The following is a 23,875-nucleotide window of genomic DNA, read 5'->3' as shown; positions in this document are numbered from 1 at the left end:
GTTTTGTCAAGGTACAGAAAAGGTGGTATATAAGAATTACACTAGAAGAAGACAAGCATTGCTCAAGTTATTCTTAATACGCTTTATTTTTACAAAGACATAAAACACTTCAATTCTCAATGTTTGAATGTTTTAAACTGTTTTTTTTTTTTTCATTTCCATATACAGTGTTTTTGCAACCATCAGTTAAGCGAGTTTTGAATGGTTCTTTTGTTGTTGTTGTCTGTTTTTCCCAAGACAAGGACTTGCTCTGTCACCCAGGCTGGAGTGCCGTGGTGCGACCTTGGCTCACTGCAACCTCGGCTTCCCGGCTCAAACGATTCTCCCCCCTCATCCTCCTGAGAAGCTGGGACTACAGGTGCACACCACCACGCCTGGCTATTTTTTTTATTTTGTAGAGACAGGGTCTCACTGTGTTGCCCAGGGCTGGTCTCGAACTCCTGGGCTCATGCCATCTTCCCGTCTGGGCCTCCCAAAGTGCTGGGATTACAGGCGTGAGCCACCGCGCCTGGACTGCTTTGAATGTTTTGAGAAAAACTGTTTAAAGTCGTGGAATAATCTTACGTTTTCCCCGTGATTATTAAGGTAGTTTTGCCATGGTTCAGTCATTTCCAGCGTCCAGAATTACCGTGCAAGCAAGGACTGCATGTGCGTGTAGTACGTATTCGCCATATGCATTGTATGTCAATGTGAAGTCAATCACTTTGGGATGGCACACATCAATTGATGGTTACAAACCAACAGGCAGTGTCTGGTTTTTTGTTGTTGTTTGTTTGTTTTAATCCACGCTGTAAGTGTGCTGTTGGGATTCTCTTTGGGTGCTAACGGTTGAGAAGGAATTCCTGCCAGCCGCTGAAAACACCGCGGCACGCGGGCGCAGGGCCTGGGCAGGGCGGCCGGCGCGCAGGTGGCTCGGCCTCGCCCAGCGGCTCCGGAGCGGGGGCCACGCCAGCCCGGCCTCCCGCGAGACCCGCACCCGCCCGCCGGAGCGCGCCGCGGGGCCACGGCCTGCAGGGGTGGAAGGGGCGGCGGCGGCGGGAGCTGCGGGCCACGCACGGCGGCGGCGGGAGCGGCCGGGCACGCACGGCGACGGCGGCGGCGGGAGTGGGAGCCTGGGCCACGCACGGCCGCAGCGGCGGGTGCGGCGGGCGCGGGAGCGGCGGGAGCTGTGGCGGCGGCGGATGGCCCAGAGCTGATCTATGCGGCGCCTGGAGGGGCTGTGTCTGCGGCGGCGGCGGAGGCGGCGGGGCCCTGCCCGCGAGCGGAGCGGGGACAAGATGAAGTACCAGAAATACCTGACGGTGCTGCAGATGGCCATCGGCGTCACCCCCTCCAACCGCGGCAGCCTCCTGCCGCTCAAGAGGAAGCTGTGGTAAGGCAGCCGCGCGGGCGCGGAGCCCCAGCCGGGCCAGGCGTGGAGCGGGGCGGGGGCCGGAGTGGGAGCGCGAGCGGGGGCCGGGGCGGTCGGGCGGGGGGCGAGGCCGCGGCTGCCGGGCCCGACGGGACGCGGGGCGCGCGGCGCGCGGTGCGCAGCAGCCAAGGCCGAGCCCAGGGCCGAGCGCCGCCTTGTACCGCGTGCCCGCTGTCTGGTTCCGCCGAGACCCTCGCTGTGCCCGCGGCGCGTAGGGCGGCGGGGAGCGGCCGGGACGCCTGGCACCCGCACCCGGGCGTCGGCCTCCCGCCCCTGTCTGTCCTTTCTGCTCCATTACGGCGGGTTCTGGCTCAGAATTTCCAGCCAGGCTCTCGCGGAGACAGCAGAGAATTCATTAGTATCACGGTGTGCGTTTTCAGTTATTTTTCAAAAATTCGTCTGCTGCTGAGTGCATAGTAGAGGAGGAGCAAGGCAAGGGGAATAAGTTGGGAAATTATTATTGCATTGTCAGGGACTGTATTCTACCTGCATGCGTTCCAGTTCCTCCGACCTGGAAACTGTTACTGAGGTAATGAGGAAAAAACACTCTTGAAGAAAAATGTCTGGACCTTACTGGTTTACGTTGCTGATTATCTACAGGATTGTATATTGCATTTTATTAATAATATTCCATAATCCATACGGAATCCCAGGAGCCACCTAGGTATTCCACTGGCTTGAGATTTAGGATTAAGGTTCTTTTGCAAAAGAAATAATCTAGTAAAGGGAAGATGACTACAGAAAAAATATGCCAGTTACGTCACTGGTCATTTTAATTTTAAAATTAGTGGTCAGTGTAGTTCATAAAGGTTTTATTCAATTCAATTGAACACAGTCTAATTTAATCCTAAGGTTGTAGAGAAAGGAGATGAGGCTGCTTTTAGGTAATGAGGAAAGTAATTCCTGCTGTATAAGACAGTGTGAAAGAACGATCCTTACCAAAGTATATAGAGTGATCAGCCAAGAAAAGGATGGGTTAAGAAAAAGAATCCTAAAAGTGGAGAATTTTGAAGGTAAAACAAATATGGACAGCGAAGTTCAGAATTCAGCTGTGCCACTTACTGTGTGACCTTAAGTTCCTGGAGTGTCTGTAGAATGAGAATCCTGTTATCTCCCTCATGGGGATATATACAGATCAACTCTGATAATGAATACAAAGGTGTCTACCACTGTGCCTGGCGTAATAATAGGTGCTTAGTAAATGTTAGTGTCTTTCTGCCCCCACCAATTTGGTTTTTTTTTAAATAAATTTATTCTGCAAAAGATACTTTAATGTGCCGAGTATAGTAGCTCACACCTGTAATCCCAGCACTATGAGAGGTCGAGGCAGGCGTATCGCCTAAGATCTGGAGTTCAAGACCAGTTTGAGCAACATGGTGAAACCCCGTCTCTACTAAATAAATAAACAAATAAACCAAAAAAATACAAAATTACCCGGGGGTGGTGGTGCGTGGCTGTAATCCCAGCTACTTGGGAGGCTGAGGCGGGAGAATCGCTTGAACCTGGGAGGCAGAGGTTGCAGTGAGCCAAGGTCATGCCACTGCACTCCAGCCTGGGCGAGAGTGAGACTCTATTTCAAAAAAAAAAAAAAAAAAGATATTTTAATGTGATGAACAGCAAGTGACAACACTTAGAAAACGTTAGCCGCAGTTGAATTAAAACATGTCCGTGGGAGATGTTAGCAAATAAATGAAGACTGTCACTACAGTGAAGGAAGAAGGGGTAACATTTGAAGATTGCTTCTCAGATTGATGGTATATGGGGGTATGGGAAATATCAGCACCAGCAGTCATATCTCCCATTTTGCTTTTCTCCTGAGCCCTTATCAATAATTAACACATTGTTTACTTATTTTTCATATATATATTCCCCTTCTCCTCACTAAAATATAAGTTGCATGAGGGAGGGCTTTCATTTGTTTCATCCATTACTGTAAAACCCCTGCAACGGATGTCTGGTACAAATGTACCAGAAAGCTTCTCAATAAATATTTGTTGAATAAATGGATTCTTAATAATTTGTGATTGGGAAATAATATGTTAGGGAAATCTGTTTTCTTAATGTTCAATTTAAAAATTTTTATTATGTATTTATTTATTTATTTTGAAACAGTTTTGCTCTTCTTGCCCAGCCTGGAGTGCAATGGCAGATCTCGGCTCACTGCAACCTCCACCTCCAGGGTTCAAGTGATTCTCCTGCCTCAGCCTCCTGAGTAGCTGGGATTACAGGCGCATGCCACCACACCCGGCTAATATTTTGTATTTTTAGTACAGATGGGGCTTTACCATGTTGGTCAGGCTTGTCTCGAACTCCTGACATTAGGTGATCCACCCACCTTGGCCTTCCAAAGTGCTGGGATTACAGGTGTGAGCCACTGCGCCCGGGCCAGTTTAAAAATCAAGATGTGGGAATAATATTTGAGGAATTATTAGACATCAATATTAGCAGCATTTGGTCACAAAGTTAGGAAACTAGATTTACTCTTTTCCATCACTGGGGTTCTGCTTCTGAAAACACATTCTCTAAACACAGAATTTCTGAAGAGAGGACACAAGGAAATAAAATCCAGGTAACTTTTATATCCAAGCCATTCATGTTTGAGGCAGGCAGTGAGTTAGGGCCAGGGATAAAAACCGTCTTACTAAGAGGTGGCCTGGAAAAGGCAAGGGGCTTTTGTTGAGCTTTCCCATGATCTTAGATAATCATTTCATAATTTCCACTCATTGTTAACTTGTAAACATTCGTGTAATTCTACAGCGGCAAAGGGAAGAGTATGCTCTATGAAGACTCTGGAGTGAGTGGCTCTTTTAAACAGAGATGGGGAATGCTTCATATTCTTAAGTTGGAGAACATTGTCTGCCAGATTTATTTTTCTCTTACATGCTTTGAATTTATTTTCTAGGTAATGTTTCATTTTGCTAGTTTCATAGCAACCGCACATGGAGCATTGGAAACATAAGGTACCATCATATGTCTAGAAGATAGTAGGATGTAGGTCCTGACTCTAGAGTGGTGGGTGGAAACCAATAGCAGACATCAACAATGCTTGTAAGACCTTGGAATGCACCAGCTTGTGCCTATTTACAAATGTGAGGGCTGGTCGTGGTGGCTCATACCTGTAATCCCAGCACTGTGAGAGACCAAGATGGGTGGATCACTTGAGGTCAGGAGGTCGAGACCAGCCTGACCAATATGGTGAAACCCTGTCTCTACTAAAGATACAAAAATTAGCCAGGCGTGGTAGTGTGTGCCTGTAATTCCAGCTACTCAAGAGGCTGAGGCAGGAGAATCACTTGAACCCAGGAGGCAGAGGTTGCAGTGAGCCGAGATTGTACAACTGCACTCCAGCCTGGGTGACAGAGCAAGACTCCGTCTCAAAATAAATAAATAAATAAATAAATAAATAAATAGATAGATAAATAAATAAATAAATACATGCGTGCGAGGATGTATTATGAAAACTGGCCAAGGCATATGTGGAGATTTATATGGAGATATTTATATATCTGTGTTTCTCTGTCTTTATTGCAGTCTATATGGAAAGGCTCTGCCAGTGTAAAGGGCAGGGTTGCATGGCTTATTCCCACACTTCCATCTCGCTTGGGCATTTGTACCTGTCAGTTTTTCTTTGTGCAATATCTTCTTTCTGATTGGCTCTGCAAATCTCGTAAGGAGAATTATATTTGCAGACCAACTTAGGTGGAAACTAAAGCAGACGGTCAGACCCACATCAGTGGAGCCTGTAGGAACCCTCTTCTCATCCCCTTCTTCAATAAATTTAGGAAGCAGGAGTGTTTGCAGTGTTTGGTTCTGAATCATTACTTAGGAACCCAGAACAAAGCCTGGTTACCTCTACCTGAGGTAGGTATAAGTTTGCAGAGCCTGCTGGCTTCCTTTGGGGGACCTCCTGGAATTGCCAGTGATGAAAAGAAGCAGTGGGGCTTTGTGTTTTCAGAGGCTGCTGTAACAGATCACATAAACTTGGTGGCTGAAAACAACAGAAATTTATTTTCTCAGTTATGGAGGCTAGAAGTCCAAAATCAAGGTGTTGGCAGGGCCACGCTCCCTCAAATGCTCTAGGGGAGGATCCTTCTTTGCCTCTTTCAAACATTCTTTGTGGCTGCATCAATCCATTCTCTGCTTCTGCCTTCACATGACCTTCTCTGTGTCTCTGTGTCTTCTCTGTCTCTCTCTTTTTTTTTAGGAGACTAAAACTTTTAATTTATTTCAAATTATAAACTAAGAACTCATAAAATAAATGCTCCATTGTATAATATGATGTATACATATGCAAACGGATTCTTCTGCAGGCCATATTAGAATCTCCACTGCAACTAAAACAGTTCTCTCTGACGTCCTTGAGACTTGCTTCCTTATTCCTCTGTCTCTTATAAGGACACTTGTCATTGGATTTAGGGCCCACCTGGATGATCCAAGATGATCTCATCTGGAGATCTTTAACTTAATTACATCAGCAAAGACTGTTTCTAAACATGGTAATATTCTAAGTAAGGTGACATTCACGCTGCTGTTCTGCAGGTATGAGGCACAAATAATAGTTACTCCTTTCTAATGTAAAATGCGAAAAATATTTTCATAATTTATTGCTGTCAGCAGTCTTGAGTTTTGCACTAAGTGCTTTAAGAGTATTTACAGTGGGCTGGGCACAGTGGCTCACACCTGTAATCCCAACACTTCGGAAGGCTGAGGCGGGCGGATCACAAGGTCAAGAGATCGAGACCATCCTGGGCAACATGATGAAACCCTGTCTCTATTAAAAATACAAAAATTAGCTGGGCATGGTGGCGCATGCCTGTAGTCCCAGCTGCTCGGGAGGCTGAGGCAGAAGAATAGCTTGAACCCAGGAGATAGAGGTTACAGTGAGCCGAGATCACGCCACTGCACCCCAGCCTGGCGACGGAGCGAGACTCAGTCTCAAAAAAAAAAAAAAGTATTTACAGTGATCTTAGGGAGAAAAAGGTGTCATTTCATTTTCTTTATACCCTAAAAACATTTCCCCGGTTATTTGATTCAGTGATTATTTAAGGCCATGCACTATCAGTATATTCATTCAAGTAGTCATCTAATAATCAGATTCCAAAAACAATAAGAATTGCTATTCATTGAGCTATTACTTGCCGGACTCTACATTAGTGCTATATTTAGTGCTTTCCAAGTATCCTGTCATTATTTAACTTACAGCACCCCTATGATGTAGGTGCTGTATTTTCTCAGTTTTACAAATTAGGTCATTGACTTGCTCAGACTCATATAATTGATCAAGGTTTAGAAGAGAATTGATCAGTGAGATGACAGTCTAGAAGGAGAGAATAACTGAAAACAGATAGTAAAATGACTGGTAATTGCCTGATAGAAGGTTGTTTCGCCAAGGGTGGTCTCCTGGCCCACTCACGGATCACTGAGGTCCTCCTGTTGGGACGTGAAGGGCTCCAATACCCAAGTCCTTTAATAATTTTTTCTTTTTTTGAGATGAACTTTCACTCTTGTCGCCCAGGCTGGAGTGCAATGGCGCAATCTCAGCTTACTGCAATCTCTGCCTCCCAGGTGCAAGTGATTCTTCTGCCTCAGCCTCCTAAGTAGCTGGGATTACAGGTGCCCACCACCACAAAAGGCTACTTTTTTATATTTTTAGTAGAGACGGGGTTTCACCATGTTGGCCAGGCTGGTCTCGAACTCCTGACCTTCAGGTGATCCACCCACCTTGGCCTCCCAAAGTGCTGGGATAACAGGCGTGAGCCACTGTGTCCACTGTTTGTCCCATAATTTTTTAAATGACCTAATTATTGGCAGTTGTGCACATTATTTTTTCTAAGTTAATCAGATGACTATTTACTATTAACCTATTACATGAGTTATTAAGCTTTCTGAAGTCCAATGCTTATAAACAAAAATTAGCATTTTACTAGCTTTTCCTGAAGTATCCTTCAGAAGGATTTAGCATCCTTTTAAAGCCAGCTGCCCTTCTGTACTTAGCAGTGTCTCACAGTTCCTTGGCTCACACTGTTGTTTGGAATTCCCCTCAAGTGGAGGAAGGATGCTTTGCTGTCATTCATTAGCATTCTCTTGAGTTGGCTGTGGCTGTCAGTTGCTGGTATTTTAAAACGAATGTCTTGTAGAAGGATTATTAGATGTTACTTTGTTGATAGATTTGTCCTTGTGTGACTGCTTTGTTTTTACCATCTTGATTATTTTTGCCCGATTCTGTGTTATTATTGAGTTCTTTTCCACTGGAAATTAGACGTGGGTGGTGTAGATGAGCTCGGGAGTTGTTTATCCTAGGATGGTCAGAAATATTTGTAGCCAAAGCTCCTGAGTTGGAAACAAAAGGAATGAAGACCGAAGGCTCCCTGGGAACATTGGGCTTTCAAGGATGGGGAGTAGAAAAGCATTCCAGCAGAGGGAAGGGTGTGGGAGGGATGGTTGCAGAATGTCAAGAAGTTGTGCCGCACTGTGGTGCAAGTATTTTGGACTAGTGAAAATTTGTATTTCTGTCAGATTTAAATGACTTTGCTAAGGACCCAGTCCCATGTCAAAGATGTAGCAGTCCACATGTGGCCTGTAGCCAACAGAGAGCCCAACAGAGCTTTGTAGGTGTGACATAATGGGTGGAGTTGGATTGGTGTATATCTTTCTCCTGCATGTCCTTGACCAGGGAAGATACATTTAAGGAACAAGAACTAAATGTTAACAGCTTTCTGGGTTGTTAATAATATTGGGGAAGGTGCTGGCTATCACCCAAATGAGGGTCTGTCTAGGAAGCTGTGCTGGAGCAGGCCACACTGGTCTGCAAGCCTCTGAGGGGATGCTTCCTCCCTTACCTCAGGAGCTATGGTGCTGGAGGCTGCAGTGCAGACCAGACTTGTTCTAGCAGTGTCAGGTGAAGAGAAGGGAAATGGGCAGATCAAGTGGGGAACTGCCTCCAGGGGCCAGGCCTGTGGTCTGTGTTCATCTGGTAGGGGTAGGAAGTGGAATGAGAGGGTGGGCCCTGGGCTTCAGCCTTTGATGCATATCAGCCATGCCCACAAGTAAAGCACACTCTCATGAGGGAAGTTACAAAGCAGGTGGAGAGAGGCAGAAATTTTCTCCCCAGCTTCCTTCTAGGGAGGATAAAATGGAATTAAGAATTAGGAAAAGTAAAACCTCATTGTAAGCTAAATATTCATTTCCCTGCATCAGTTCCCAGCTTTATTTCCCTGTCATAAAGGGCCATTCCCCTAAATATGTAGGGAATAATCCCCGAAGTCTGAGTTACTCAGCTCAGATCTGCACCATCGGGGCTGGGGAAGAGTGGTACCAGGGGATTAAAAGAATTTGTATTCCACATCAAATGGAACTGTCCTTGGTGGGCTCTTTGTATAGCTCTTCTCATCTGAGTTGTAGATACGCAACTGTGTTCTTGTGAGTGTCCAGAAAAATATTAAACACACACATACCCCTCCCTAAGACAAATATTTTTAAAGACAGTAATAAAAGAGAAGCAACATCTAAAATTCACCTATTCCTACAAGAGCACTTCTGCTTACACCAGAGTTAATATTCTACATTATTATCTAGATCAGTGTTTTTTCTTTTCTTTATTCCACACCAAACAAAGGGGGAGGGTCATTATTGAGCCATATGCCTTTTAACAGTTTACCTCAGCTTCCCAAAGATCTGGTCAAAGCTTTAAAGTTACTGAAGTTACTCTGTAGAAGCCTGGTTAAATTCTTAGACAAGGTACCATCTTCCTGTGGAGTCTGTGGGCAGGGTAGGTCCAGAGCTGATTTTCACCTGGTATACACCAGTTTAGCGCTACTGATTATTACATTTTTTTTGTTTGTTTTTGAGACACGGTCTCACTCCATTGCCCAGACTGGAGTGCAGTGGTGTGATCACCATTCGCTGCAACCTCGACCTCCTGGGCTTAAGCGATCTTCCCACCTCAGAGTCCCAAGTAGTTAGGACCACAGGCATGTGCCATCCCACCTGGCGAATATTTTGTATTGTTTGTAGAGATGGGATCTCTCTGTGTTGCCCAAGCTGGTCAAACTTCTGGGCTCAAGAGATCCTCCTGTCTCAGCCTCCCAAAGTGCTGATATTACAGGCATGTTTTTATTATGATCCTGGTAGGGAGGGCAGTGGATCTATTCTTCTAGTTATATTTATGGTCATTTTATTTTTCTGTTTTACTTTGTCACTGGATTTAGTATTACATTGAGTTAACCCTGATAAATTTCTTGGCTATCTGCCATTTATAAAATTTGGTAGATATAAATTTTTATTACAGGCTCTTTTAGGCTTCTAGATTTGGCATAAAGGGAGAATAGTGATGCCTTTCTAAGTCAGATGAGAGAAAAACTTATGAAGAACACTAGACAGATTTATTTATTTTTATTAAATATTTGCATTAATTTTCTAAAATATGATCACACCTACCAGCGCTATCAAAATAAAGTGAGAGATAAATGAAAAGTTGATTTGTATTTAGTTTTATAACTCTATTTTTCTTTCCCGTATGTCCTCTTTTGAATAAAGTTCATTGTTTTCATGGAAGCGTTTACACTGTGGAGAAGAGAACAAAGCTGTACAATGTTTCTTTTTATCCTAAGAATCATGAAAGTGGCATCAGTAAAATTTTACTTTGGGAGGACAATTGAAAGGAAGACGCCTTAGAAATTCAATGAAAGAAGAAAATTAATTTTTAAAGCTACAATAAAATTAATAATAGTCTGAGTAAACAATAAAGAATGTCATCAGTGGACGGGTATTTTTGAGGACTCTCTGAAATGTAACTAGTAGGTAGGGATAGATCTGTTGAGAGAAAAATGCTGCAGTTGTCTGGAGCACTGGGGTCAGAGAGGCAGGGCTGTCCTAGAGGTAGCTACTGACTTGCAAAAGAAGCTGCCTCACAGACCTGGCAGCGTATCCCAACTCTCTGCCAGAGTTCCTGAAGGCAGGCCACAGTAGTCGCAGTGGGGAAATGGGTGTTTTCCAATACAAATGTAAGTAGACATTAAAAATCAACAAACAGTTCAAGAAAGCTGGTACCCAGAGAATTACCAAATTAAAACACAGAACTAATCCCTGAGAAAATAGAAAAACATTAGACGGTGATTTTCAGAAGAAAAAAAGGTTATTTTTGGAAAGATGCATGAGAATATTGCATTAATTAAAAAAAATACTAGATACAGGCCAGGCGCGGTGACTCACACCTGTAATCTCAGCACTTTGGAAGGCCGAGATGGGCAGATCATGAGGTCAGGAGATGGAGACCATCCTGGCTAACATGGTGAAACCCTGTCTCTACTAAAAGTACAAAAAATTAGTCAGGTGTGGTGACAAGCACCTGTAGTCCCAGCTACGTGGGAGGCTGAGTCAGGAGAATGGGTGAATCCAGGAGGCGGAGCTTGCAGTGAGGCGAGATGGCGCCGCTGCACTCCAGCCTAGGTGACACAGCGAGACTCCGACTCAAAAAAAAAAAAAAAAAAAAAAACTAGCTACTTTAGAAATTTAAAATTTACTGATTCATAGAAAAGAGAATGGCTGAATTCACAAAACTGAAAAGCAAGTTTGCAATCTGGAGAAGTAAGTTAAAGAATCACAAAAGAGCAAAGAGATCAAAAGTATGAGCAAGAAGCTAGGAAACCTGAACACTATTTCTTTTTTTTTTTTTTTCCCACTCTACAGAGTTTATTGGGTTTGTAACTGGACGAAGTCACGCGTGTACAAAATGAAGCTCACACTATCCCAAAGCAGAGTAGGGACTGAGGCCGGGGATCCGTTACTGGCCTTTGGGGCAGCTCTGAGGTGAGGGGCAACCAACCCTCCCACTCCAGAGCTGTGGCCACAGGGGTGGGAAGGAAAGGGAACCCACCTGGCTTTGGTCACAGAACTCAGAGCCTGGCACTAGGCCAGGACAGACAGGTGGATGGGAGAGCAGGAGCCTCAGAACTCCCCTGCCCAGGGAGCCCAGGGGCTGCCCCACCGGTCCCACTTGCAATGTGCTTGGCCCAGACCTAGACTCAGGGGCTGGTGCAAAGGGAAGGCAGCAAAGCAGGTGGGAGGGGACACTGATGTGTGGTAGGGGAGGGAGCAGCACCTGGACCTGTGGAGGAGGGTGGCTGGGGAGGTGGGCTAGCTTCCTAGAGGCAGCTAGCAGCGAGTTTCGTGAACACTATTTCTAAGGGGAGTTGGGGCTTTTTGTAGGGATGTGGAGTTGCTGGTAAAGAGGGGGAATGAAGACGTGCTAATGCCACTTCTTGTTTAGGAGGAGGTGAGAGAGCCCTAGGTGTTGATAGGAAAATATGAGTTTATATGTGTGTGTTTGTATGTGTACATATACATGTGTGTGATGGATACATATATAAAGATGTTAATGTACATGTGTGTATATAGTTAACTAGAGTTAGAGTTTCCCTAATAAGATGTATAACTTTCAAACTACTGAATGGAAAGGGAAAAAGGTCTTAGGGTGGTTGAGGACAAAGTAAACTCAATCATATTAATAAGGCAGAAACTTAAGAAGAAAGCATTAAACACAAAACAAGATGGCAGGAATAGATCTAAACATATGAGTAAAAACAATAAATTTGAATGGATTAAGTTTCTCTTAAAAGACATTAACCCTCAGATTGGGTAAAGAAAGAAAAAAATCCAGCTACATGCTACTTATCCAGAGTTAAAGGTACAACTTAAAAAAAAAAAAACTGAAAAGAGAGCGAGACTTCGAACACTTGAAAGTGCAAACACAAGATAAATCAGGAAATGGTTAATGTAAAAATGTAGATGGGGAAAATTATCATCAGACAAAATAGCATTTAAGGTAAAATCTTTAATTGGCATAGTCTTTTTATATGATAAAAGATTAAATCCCTAAGAAGATATGTGTCATAAATGTCAAGACATCTAATAAAAAATAATTGAAATATAAAAAGCAAAATCTAAAAGACATAGATTAATTGACAAATCCATGTTCATGGTGGGAAATTCTACAATAGTCCTTTATACAGAATCAGCAGTTCAACAGACAAAAATATAATGAAGGACATGGAGAAGTTGAGTGATAAAAATAATAAAGTGACAAAGTTGCCCTTGTACTTAAGGACTCCCCCAAATGGGTATTCTCATATACTGTTGATGGAAGTGTAAATTTGTAAAGCTTTTTGGAAAGGTATTACCTATCAGCATTTAGAAAACTCCCATCTCTGACTCTGCCTTTCTACTTTGAGCAATCTTTCCTAACTAAATAATGCATTTGTACCCAAAGATGTTGCCAAGGATGTTCATTGCTGTATGGTTTGATAACAAACATAGGAAAACAAACTAAATGCCCATTAGTAGGGGAGTAGTTGAACAAATTCTATTACATCTATATTATGGGATACCATTTAGCCATTAAAAAGAGTGAAATAGTCCTGTATGGATTATTATGGGAAGAACGTTAAGATATATTAAGTGAAAAATGTAAGGTGCAGGACAATACACGCAATTTGGTAAAAAAATTCAAAAGGAAATAAACACATCTATACATAAGCATGAGCATTTGGGAGATTATACAATGCAAGCAACTGTTAATAGTGGTTGATTTTGGAAAAGAGATAGGGGTTTGGGATGAGGGGGAAAGGGCAGCTTTTACTTTCCATTTTTATATCTTTTTATACCCTTCAAATGTTTTAACTCTATGGATGTATTACTTTTATTCTAAACTGTAGCCATATCTAGTCTATTTTATGATATTTACTGTGTCTGTATGTATATGAATGAACATGTATTCCAGTGTGCACTTTATAGATGGTTTAGATTATTTGCTACTTCTTGTTGTCTGTGTTTTCATGTTTCCATAATTATGCTGAATTAAGTGTGGGCTATCATGTTTAGATTTATGTTATTTTCATGCTTAACAAAACCATGCTGAACAGTATCTGTGATGGACACAATGATAGCTCACATGTACTGTGTGTGCCAGGCACCGGACTGAGTGCTGAATGAGTAACTGCCCAGAAGGAAGCAGATGCCCCTAAGTTACCTAGGAAACTTCAGTGTAATATTAATGGCTTGTTCAATAGTTGTAGAATTGATATTTAATGAATCTTTTTTTAAAAAAAAACCTTATAAATGAGACAGGGTCTTACTCTTGTCTCTCAGGCTGGAGTGCAGTGGTGGCTCACTGTAGCCTTGACCTCCCAGGCTCAAGCAATCCTCTCACCTCAGCCTTCCAAGCAGCTGGGACCACAGACATGCACCACCGGGACAGGCTAATTGTTTTATTTGTGTGTGTATATGTAGAGGCAGGGTCTCCCTGTATTGCCCAGGCTGGTCTCGAACCCCTGGGCTCAAGTGATCCTCCTGCCTTGGCCACTCAAAGTACTGAGATTACAAGATGTGAGCCACCACCCACAACCTAATGAATCTTAATGTTGTACTATTTGAATCCTGTCAAGATGTCTAAACTAGCTAAGAAATACTTAGAAACGGTATCTGATAGAATGTAGCTCTGCTGTGGTTCTTAGCTTTTTAGCTGGAAAAAGGAGTGTGACACTTCCAAAGCTACCCTTGAGTAAATGCTTACCTCAAACTTGAGAAATGTGTTCACCTGTAGACCTGTCTTTTTAAGAATTTTTTCTTTCTTGCAGGGTAACGCCATCCTCTGAAAATCCTAATGGTGCTACTTCTAGTGTCAGCCAAGGAAAACCCTCTTTAAGACGAATTAAAGGGAGATTACACAGAAGCAAAAGCCTTGATAGCATCGATTTCTGTGAGCTCACTGTAAGTGGACTGATCAATGCTTTTCTCATTTTTTCAAAGAGTATGAAAGTTTTTATTTTATTATTTTCATAAAAATGCAACAGACTTATTTTGTGGCAGGCATTTTTTAATTTTAGAAATGGTTCACCCAACAGGTTACCAACCAGAATGTTTTCTTAACTAGCATGGATATGATAACATTTGTAAAATGGTTCATAATGATGATTCTGATCCAAATATGAAGATAGAGAAATGCTTCCTGAACTCTACAAGAAAAATTGATTTAAGTTCGATAGAATATTAATGTGAATATCTTATAAAATCACAAATCCACATGTTAATATAAGTAGAGACTTAAGTATCTGATTAACCCCAAACACCCAGCTTCCTGGTAGTGCCAGACAATAATTACTCTGATATTATTAGTATGGATCCCAATTCAGTTAATGATGGTGCTTTCTTTCTATTCTTTTCTTTTTTTTTTTTTTTTTTTAAAGAGCCAGGGTCTCCTTCTGTTGTCCTGACTGGAGTGCAGTGGTGCAATCATGGCTCACTGCAGCCTTGAACACCTGGGCTCATGTGATCCTCCCACATCAGCCTCCCAAGTAGTTGGGACTATAGGCGTGTGCCACTATGCCTGGCTAGTTTTTTAATGTTTTGTAGAGATGGGGTCTCACTATGTTGCCCTGGCTGGTCTTGAACTCCTGACACTTTCTTTTTATTCTAAGTGATTACGTTAATGGTCATATTTTTTTCAAGGCCAAGTGACAGGTTCTTATTTCTCATATGGAAATGTGATAAATTCATGCATGTTTTTGGAGGAACACTGGCACTTTCAGGCCCCACTTGAATAAAAAAGATACTGTAATACCATAAAGCAAATACTAGAATTTTCTTTGCTGTAAAAAGGTTTTATTTCAATTGATGTATCATAAGGTTCAATGGAAAATTAATGAATGTTTAGGTTATTTGGTAGACCTGATATGTTCATTTCTGTCCTTTGAGTTTTGAAAAATTTTGAATGATAAAGGTACCATTGGCCATTGTTTCAAAAAATGATATCAAAGTATGAAACTAAATTCTGTCTTTTTCATCTCTTATCTATAACTACTGAAAATAAAAGCTCAGTAAATGTGAATACTCTATTATTTATTCTTTTTTTTTTCTGAGATGGAGCCTTGCTCTGTTGCCCAGGCTAGAGTGCAGTGGCACGATCTCGGCTCACTGTAACCTCTGCTTCCAGGTTCAAGCAATTCTCCTGCCTCAGCCTCCCGAGTAGCTGGGATTACAGGTGCCCGCCACCATGCCTGGGTAACTTTTTGTATTTTTAGTAGAGACAGGGTTTCACCATCTTGGCCAGGCTGGTCTCAAACTACTGACCTTGTGATCCACCTGCCTCAGCCTCCTAAATTGCTGGGATTATAGGCGTGAGCCACCGTGCCCAGCCAATACTCTATTTTTTTATGTTTATTTTAATTTGTTTACATTTATTTTACATGTATTTTTACATTTATTTTTTCATTTTTACTAAAATAATTTTATTCAAGCATTTTACTTTAAAATGTTCTTGAATACTTTTATGACACAAGACATAAATAGGTAAAATGTGACCTACTGGAAGACATTTAACCAAGAACAGAAAAAGAATAAAAAAACAGTAAATTCTTGCTGAGTAGAACTAACAGTTAAAGTGACTAAAGAAAATATAAATGTACTTCAAAATGAAGTGAATTGCTTTTCGAAAGTGAAACATTGAATTCATCAAGAAACAAATTTAAATTATTTGTTGGAATATAAAAATGGAAATTTAAATTTTATCAGCTTTTTTTCTATTGTGCAAAACATTGTCATTACTGAAGCATAATCATATAACTAATTAATTTTACATGTCATAAAATATGTTTATTTATTTGCATAAACAGAATCATTCTGGTTGGGGGAGAGGTTATAATGTTTCTAGAATGTAACAGACAAAAAGCTTTACAGAGAAAAAGATTGCCTTCAGTTTTCCACAAATAGAAGTGACAGAGCCATCTTTTTATTATAATAAATATGTTTTAAAATTATTGAGAGTTTATTTTCTGCCTCATTTCATGAAAGAATTGATCTGATTGAAGTTAGTACACACTCCAAGCAGGGAAAATATAATCCTACCCAGGTGCAGAATTAATTTCTTTCTTTTTGATGGTTTTCTATTTGACTCTATCTCAAAAGTGAAATGTCTTAGTATCCCTGAAGGGAAGGCATTTTAACATTGATGTTAAAAGAGAGGAAAAGTTGAGGTTCACAGAAGGCTTATTCCAGGGAGGAGCTGTATGTTCTGGTGTGATGGTTCCCTTGGCTTCATGGACGATGTTGTTTTAAATTTTGGTTTTCTACTTCTGAAGAGTGCATTGAAAAGCCATGGACTTTGGTATGCTGACATTTCATCCCTCAGCAATGGGAATGTATTAATGAAGTCTAATTTCTGCAATTCATTTGAGTTTTTTGCAACTTGTGTTCATTTCCTTACTCAGGTTTTTGTGTTCATGGGTGGTGGAGCAACAATTTATATTTACTGTATCTTACTCTGCATGTTTTTAGATTGTTAGAAATTTTTACAATGAGCATGTTTCATTTTTAGAAAAGCAATAACTGATTTTCCAAGCAATAAAAAAATAAATAAATAAAAAGAAGAGCTTAACAGCTTGGCTCCTCCCACTTTCTACCATAAGATATGGCAATTAATACTGTAATATCCAAAATATGTAGGGGCATATAGCATTTCTGGCATGGGGCTAAAAACATTTTTTTCCCTACAATTAAAAAATTCTGTCTTTTTTGGCCAGGCATGGTGGCTCACGTCTGTAATCCCAGCACTTTGGGAGGCCAAGGTGGGTGGATCACCTGGGGTCAGGAGTTTGAGACCAGCCTGGCCAACATGGCGCAACCCCATCTCTATTAAAAAGACAAAAATTAGCTGGGTGTGGTGGCAGGCACCTGTAATCACAGCTACTCGGGAGCCTGAGGCAGGAGAATCGCTCAAACTCAGGAGTTGGCGGTTGCAGTGAGCCAAGATCGTGCCACTGCACTCCAGTCTGGATGACAGAGACAGACTCCGTCGCAAAAAAAAAAAAAAAAATCTGTCTTCTTTTATGAAAGGAGGAAGAGGGGGGCTACACGTTTGAAAAAAACCATGGATTCGAAAAGGGTTTCATAGAAGATGAAAGGTGTTCAGAATTGTTTTTCTAAAGAAGTTGACTTTGTAATATAATCATGTAGAACCAATTTAAAACCTTAGCCACGGAAGTCTGAAGGGAAGGTATTTGGTAAAGGATCTGTAATGACTTCTAATTACATAGGAATAGAAATCTTTATTTCCTTTAGGAAGTACCTTAGCCACCATAGATACCACTTTGTAAATGTTCTTACAGTTCAAACAACTCTGAAAACTTTACACACTATTTTAAAAATTTATTTAAAAATTCTGATTAAATGTATGACTCCCTATGACTGCCAAAGTAAATAGAGAACCTTGAAATAGGAAAACTTAGACTTAGTTAATAATCTCCTGGCATATACACATATCAAATTTGTATAACCAACAATAATATTTCTATTTTTATTTTTATGTTTTACTTTTGATTTTTCCAAATTTGTCTAAGAAAAAATACAACTTTTATTGCTTTTAGAAAAACATAGCAAGTGGAGCAAGAGATCCACTTGCTATAGTTTCCTGGTCCCAGTTTCTGGCTGAGAGGCCTCAGGTTCCAGCTGAGCCTGTTGGCTTTGGTCCTGGGCATCATCAGAATGATGCCATTTCACTCCTGGGGAGAAGTGATTGTTTCAGCCTTCTCTGTGGGGATTAAATGGGATGGGCATTCTAGTTCATTTTGTAACCCTGCAGGATAATTGATTGGCATCCTAGTTTACTGACAGGGACTGGAATCCATCCAGTCTCCCTAGTTCCTTGAGGCAGTGTCCCAGAGATGCTTGGTAAAATTCTCTTAGGCTTAGCCTGGACTCGACAATTCTGTTCTGTGTATGTGTTTTGCCTAGAAAACCTGAGCCCTTCTTCAATGTTTTAATGAGTAAAATGGTGCATAAACCAGACGGCAGGTTCTTTGTTTTCCCCCTTGGGGTGACAGACATATAACAATCAATATGAAAAAGAAAAGTGACCTTTTGTCTTTAGATTTAGTGAATGATGTTTACATTCTTAGCTGTTCCATTTCACTCTGGTGTTATTGCCTGTTTAGGTTGCAAATCAGGTTACATTTTTTACTTCTGCCCCTTCCTTTCTCTTGGATTCTAAGTGTATAGTCAAAGAAGTTTAAGTGATAATTTAAAAATTTAACAAATTGCTTGAAATTTTGCAGCTTCTTTTATCAAACCTCCTTCCCAAAATAGGGGAATGGAGCCAGTTGGGTGAAGTTCATTCTGTTTGGGAGGAAGGCATTCTAGAACATAAACTTAGGCAGTTTATTTTCTGCTTTGTGGGTGTAAATCTAGATTGCTGCTTATCTCTCTGCCAACAGAAAAATACTACAAAAAGTTTTGTGCAGTGAATAGAAACAATGATCCAGTTAACAGTTTATGGTGATGTTCCCTTAACCTTGAGTGACAGGGGATTCAGTCATCACTGATAATCATTAGGCAAAAGGGATACATGTTTCAAAAACTTTAGAGGAGTTTTTGTCATTAGAGGGGGAAATATGTGAGAAGATATTATTTGGAATGTTACATTTGAGTACATTTTTGGGTTAATAAATCACATGTCACTGCTCCTTGAATAATTGTTTGTTTTGTTAATATCAGTGATTTTTTTCCATTTGAAAAGACACTTCTTTCTCCTGATAAAAAAAAAAGTATCTGGCCAGGCACGGTGGCTCATGCCTGTAATCCCAGCACTTTGGGAGGCTGAGGCGACTGGATCACCTGAGGTCAGGAGTTCGAGACCAGCCTGGTCAACCTGGTAAAACCCCATCTCTATTAAAAATCCAAAAATTAGCTGGGCATGGTAGCGGGCATCTATAATCCCAGCCCTACTTGGGAGGCTGGGGCAGGAGAATCACTCGAACCTAGGAGGCAGAGGTTGCAGTGAGCCGAGATCATGCCATTGCACTCCAGCCTGGGTGACAGAGCAAGACTCCATCTCAAAAAAAAAAGGAAAAGAAAAAAAGAGTATCCATGCAGACTAACAGGAAATATCTGTAACCCTGTGAAGATACTAATGATGAAAAATTTCTCCTCCTCCCTCAACCCCTCATGTAATTGATGTAATTGATGCATGTAATTGATCAGTTTAACTTATTTAACAAATGATTCTATGTGTGGCACTCACTAAATGCCACGCACTGTTCTAGGCACTTTAATTACATTAGCTAGTTCCTCCTCATAACAACTTTGTCAAATAAATACAGTTATTACCATCAGCCTCATTTTACAGATAAGGATATGGGGTTACAGAATGTAACCTCCAGACTTCCTACTATGAGACTGGTGGGACCCTGAGAGGCCTCAGGGACCTGTTTTGACACAAAACTGCCTTTTGACTTTGAACACATCCTAAGTTTTTTTCCACCTTGGGCGCCTGGCTGGTGAGAGAGGAGCTGGGCATGAAATGGTGAGAACACAGTAGAAAGAGAGTCCATGGAGGGACATGGACACCATTTCTGGGCTCTTTGGGAGGGACTGGCCCCTTTCCCCATTCTCACTCCCACTCTTATCACCCGTTCTCCCATCACCAGTACGAGAGCCTGGAAGAAACTGCAGGGAGCATCATGGGCTCCTCTGCTCTGGGCACACGGTGATGATTGAGTGGTTATGGTGGTAGAAGTAGTGGTAGTGGTGGAGGTGGAGGTCATGTTGGAGGTGGAGATGGTGGTGGAAGAGGAGGTGGTGGTGATGATGGTGTGCTTATGGTGGTAGAAGTGGTGGTGGTTATGGTGGTGGAGGTAGAGGTGGTGGTGGTAGTGGTAATGGAGGTGGAGGTGGTGGCACAGGAAGTGATGGTACAGGAGGTGGTGGTGGTGGAGGTAGTGGTGATGAAGGTGGAAGTGGAGGTGGTGGGTTGTAGAGGTGGTGGTGAGAGGTGGTGGTGAAGGAGGTGGTGGTGGCGGAGGTAGTGGTGGAGGTGGTGGAGGTGGTGGTGGCGGAGGTAGTGGTGGAGGTGGTGGAGGTGGTGGTGGCGGAGGTAGTGGTGGAGGTGGTGGAGGTGGTGCTGGTGGTGGTGGTGGTGGTGGTGCTGGTGGTGGTGGTGGAGGTGGTGGTGGTTCTGGTGGTGGTGGAGGTGGTGCTGGTGGTGGTGGAGGTGGTAGTGGAGGTGGTGGAAGTGGTGGAGGTGGTGGTGGTGGTGGAGGTGGAGGTTGTGGTTGTAGAGGGGGAAGTGGTGGAGGTGGTGGTGAAGGAGTAGGTTGTGGTGGTAGAGGTACTGGAGGTGGAGGTAGAGATGGTGGTAGTGGTAGTGGTAATGGAGCTGGAGGTGGTGATGCAGGATGTGGTGGTACAGGAGGTGGAGGTGGTGGTGGCAGAGGTGGTGGTGGAGGTGGTGGTGGGGTGGAAGTGGTGGAAGTGGTGGTAGATGTGGTGGAGGTGGTGGTGGTGGAGGTGGTGGTGGTGGAGGTGGTGGTGAAGGTGAAGGTGGAGGTGGTGGTTGTGGAGGTGGAGGTGGTGGTTGTAGAGGTGGTGGTGGTGGAGGTAGCAGTGGTGAAGGTGGAGGTGGAAGTAGTGGAGGTGGTTGTGGTGGAGGTGGTAGAGGTAGTGGTGGAGGTGGTGGTGGTAGAGGTAGTGGTGGTGAAAGTAGAGGTGGTGGTGGTGGAGGTGATGGCGGTGGAGGTGATGGAGGTGGTGGTGATGGAGGTAGTAGTGGAGGTGGTAAAGGTGGAGGTGGTGGTGGTGGAGGTGGTGGTGGCGGAGGTGGTGGTGGTGAAAGTGGAGGTGGTGGTGGTGGAGGTGATGGCGGTGGAGGTGATGGAGGTGGTGGTGGTGAAGGTAGTAGTGGAGGTGGTGAAGGTGGCGGTGGAGGTGGTGGTTGTAGAGGTGGAAGTGGTGGAGGTGGTGGTGAAGGAGTAGGTTGTGGTGGTAGAGGTGGTGGAGGTAGTGGTGGACGTGGTAGTTGTAGAGGTGGAAGTGGTGGAGGTGGTAGTGAAGGAGTAGGTTGTGGTGGTAGAGGTGGTGGACGTGGAGGTGGTGGTGCTGGAGGTGATGGTGGTGGGCGTTTTTAAGGGTAGAAGTGGTGGAGGTGGTGGTGAAGGAGTAGGTTGTGATGGTAGAGGTGGTGGAGGGGCTGGTGGTGGTGGAGGTGGAAGAGGTGGAGGTGGTGGTGGAGGTGTTATTAGTAGTAGATGTGGAGGTAGAGGTGATTGAGCCTTCTTCTTTTCTTACAGTGGGCTGGGTCTTTCATGTTTTGAGGTCATTGAACTGTTCCTGTTTGCAAATAACAGAACACTGACTCAAACTGGTCTAAATAATAAAGATATTAAGTTATATACTAGAAGTTCTGCAGTAGGATGTTCTTTAGGGCTAATTGAAGCCTGTGGGTCTGGTTCCATTTTCCTGAGATACTTTGCATCTCCCCTCCTCTGCGTAGACTTCCTCGGTAGACTTGTGCCATGCCGTGGGCAGCAGTTCAGGCCTCACGTCCACAGGGATAAAGGCAGGGGGCAGTGTCTCTTTCTGTGGCTCTCTTTCAAGCATAGATAACTTCCCCTAAAGTTCTCTTTCCTACTTCTCATTTCTGTCTCACTGGACCTTATGCTGGACCAGGCTCTGGCCTGGTGAATGTCATGTATTGATTTTCTTAGCTGGGTTCTTTGACCAAAGGAAAAGTCTGAGAATCCATAAATAATGGCTATAAGAATATAAAAGATAAAAGACATGGTATTAATAAAGTAAGACTGTTTCGGACAGGAGCAAATAAATAATCCTCAAATATCACTCAGTGCCTTTGGTTGATTGAACGATTGTCTTTTTTGTGTGTGTGTGTGATGGAATGTTGCTCTGTTGCCAGGCTGGAGTGTGATGGCACGATCTCAGCTCACTGCAACCTCTGCCTCCTGGGTTCAAGCGCTTCTCCTGTGTCAGCAGGAGTGACTGGGACTACAGGCGGGCACCACCATGCCCAGCTAATTCTTTTCTTTTTAGTAGAGATGGGGTTTTACCACGTTGGCCAGGATGGTCTTGATCTCTTGACCTCGTGATCCACCCACCTCGGCCTCCCAAAGTGCTGGGATTACAGGTGTAAGCCACCGCGCCCGCCCAAATGATTGTCATTTAAAGTAAAGTAACAGGAGCATTTTTCTCTTGTAGCAAGGAGTGTGGGGGCAGGCAGCCCAGGGTTGGCACAGCTGAGCTGTGATGTTCCCAGAGACCAGCCTTCCCCACTGTTCCAGGCTGCCCTCGTTTTATAGGCCTCAGCCCTCATTCGTCCAGTTTCTAGGTGGCTGCTGTGACTCTGCCCTCACTTCCTGTATTTCCAGCAAAAATAATGGGGCAGAGTGAAGGGTCAGAAAACTTTCTCCTAGTGAAGCTTTGCCCTTTTGTTTCAGGGGAGATGCCCTCCCCAGGGACATCTCTCTATATCTCCTTGGCAAGAATTGCATCACATTGCCATTTCCTGTTCTAAGGGAGGGTGGAAAATGGGGAGTTTTGGTGGCACAGGCTCCTAGGGATGAAAATGGATTCTGCTAGTAAGGAAGAAGAAGGAAACAGGTACTTTGTAGGTAACTAGCAGGGTCTGCTCCACCTGCACCTCCCAGCAAGTCTTTAACTCACACTACAGACCAGAAAATTAATGCCACAGTAGAAGCCAACTCATAAATAGGTTAAATTATAATTGCTGTCATGGCATTTTGAGAGAGATGTATCTGAGGTGTCTGCATAATTCAAAATTCCTATGATTCTGAGACTATTTTTCCCATAGGACTCTCAATAAGCTACAAGTATGGTGGCTTATTTCTGTTTTCAGATAAATTGGTTTGCCATGGACCAGTAGTAGACACACAGGTTAATTCACTCAGCCTGCCAGTTTAAAATTATGTAATTCTAGGTGCTTAGTTTTAATTTGGGACATTTGCATAATTTCAGGTGTGTTCATGAAGTGAGACTTTATTAATGTTTTATGTTGCATGATTTAGATTTATACAACTAAAATTTGCATAAAATAATGACCACATTGTGTTCAGTTTAAGAAGGTAGGAAAGTGAGTAATATATTTTAGAACAACAAAAAAACGCAGCCAAATGGTTAAAATACAAAAAGATTTAGTGCCTGAAGTAGCATTTTTAGTTAGACTTATGAAAACTTGTCTATCTAGGACAAATTGTTCCCCAAATTATCCCTCATTCAGGAAGTCTTTGTTTTACTGTGCAACCTTACAGGATCCCTTATGTTAGAATTTGTGTGTTCATATTGCTTCCCCAATTTGTGACAGCTTATGTGCCATAAAATTAGATTGCTTCATAATACCTGGTATAATGTTAAGGGTTTGGTGCAGCTCAGTATAAATATTTGTCAAATGAATGAATAGATATGATTAAGTGAATAAATGGCCTTGCTGGCAGCTAGGCCACGAGAGGGGCACTGAAAATGGAAACAGAAATCAGCCTTTCCCTGTCCTTCATGGCCTTGACAAATTTAAAGGATCTTCAGCCTGGGTGCATCGAGTGTTTCTTCATGAGCGGATTCAGGCCATGCATCCTTGGAAGAAATACCACGGAAATGATGCTGTGCTTCTCAGAG

The 23,875-nt window shown here is 42.8% G+C and overlaps 1 protein-coding gene across 6 annotated transcripts in view; it reads left to right on the top strand.

Moving 5' to 3' along the window:
- The first annotated feature begins 442 nt into the window (after positions 1–442).
- The window catches only part of TJP1 (tight junction protein 1), a 276,908-nt gene continuing 253,475 nt past the window's right edge, over positions 443–23,875 (top strand). For 4 of the 6 annotated variants that reach the window (XM_030814385.1, XM_030814390.1, XM_030814388.1 and 1 more), the window contains exons 1-2: positions 443–1,372; positions 14,044–14,176. In XM_030814385.1, coding sequence (XP_030670245.1) covers positions 1,200–1,372; positions 14,044–14,176 — 306 coding nt within the window. In that variant the 5' untranslated portion in view covers positions 443–1,199. Of the gene's footprint in view, positions 1,373–14,043; positions 14,177–23,875 lie in introns of those variants that run through there. The other 2 variants (XM_030814386.1, XM_030814391.1) reach the window with 2 other exon arrangements.

The sequence above is a fragment of the Nomascus leucogenys genome, chromosome 6 (genome assembly GCF_006542625.1).
Source record: "Nomascus leucogenys isolate Asia chromosome 6, Asia_NLE_v1, whole genome shotgun sequence".
Lineage (NCBI taxonomy): Eukaryota > Metazoa > Chordata > Mammalia > Primates > Hylobatidae > Nomascus > Nomascus leucogenys.
Note: the sequence above shows the minus strand (reverse complement) of the source record. Positions and strands in the feature narration are given on the sequence as shown.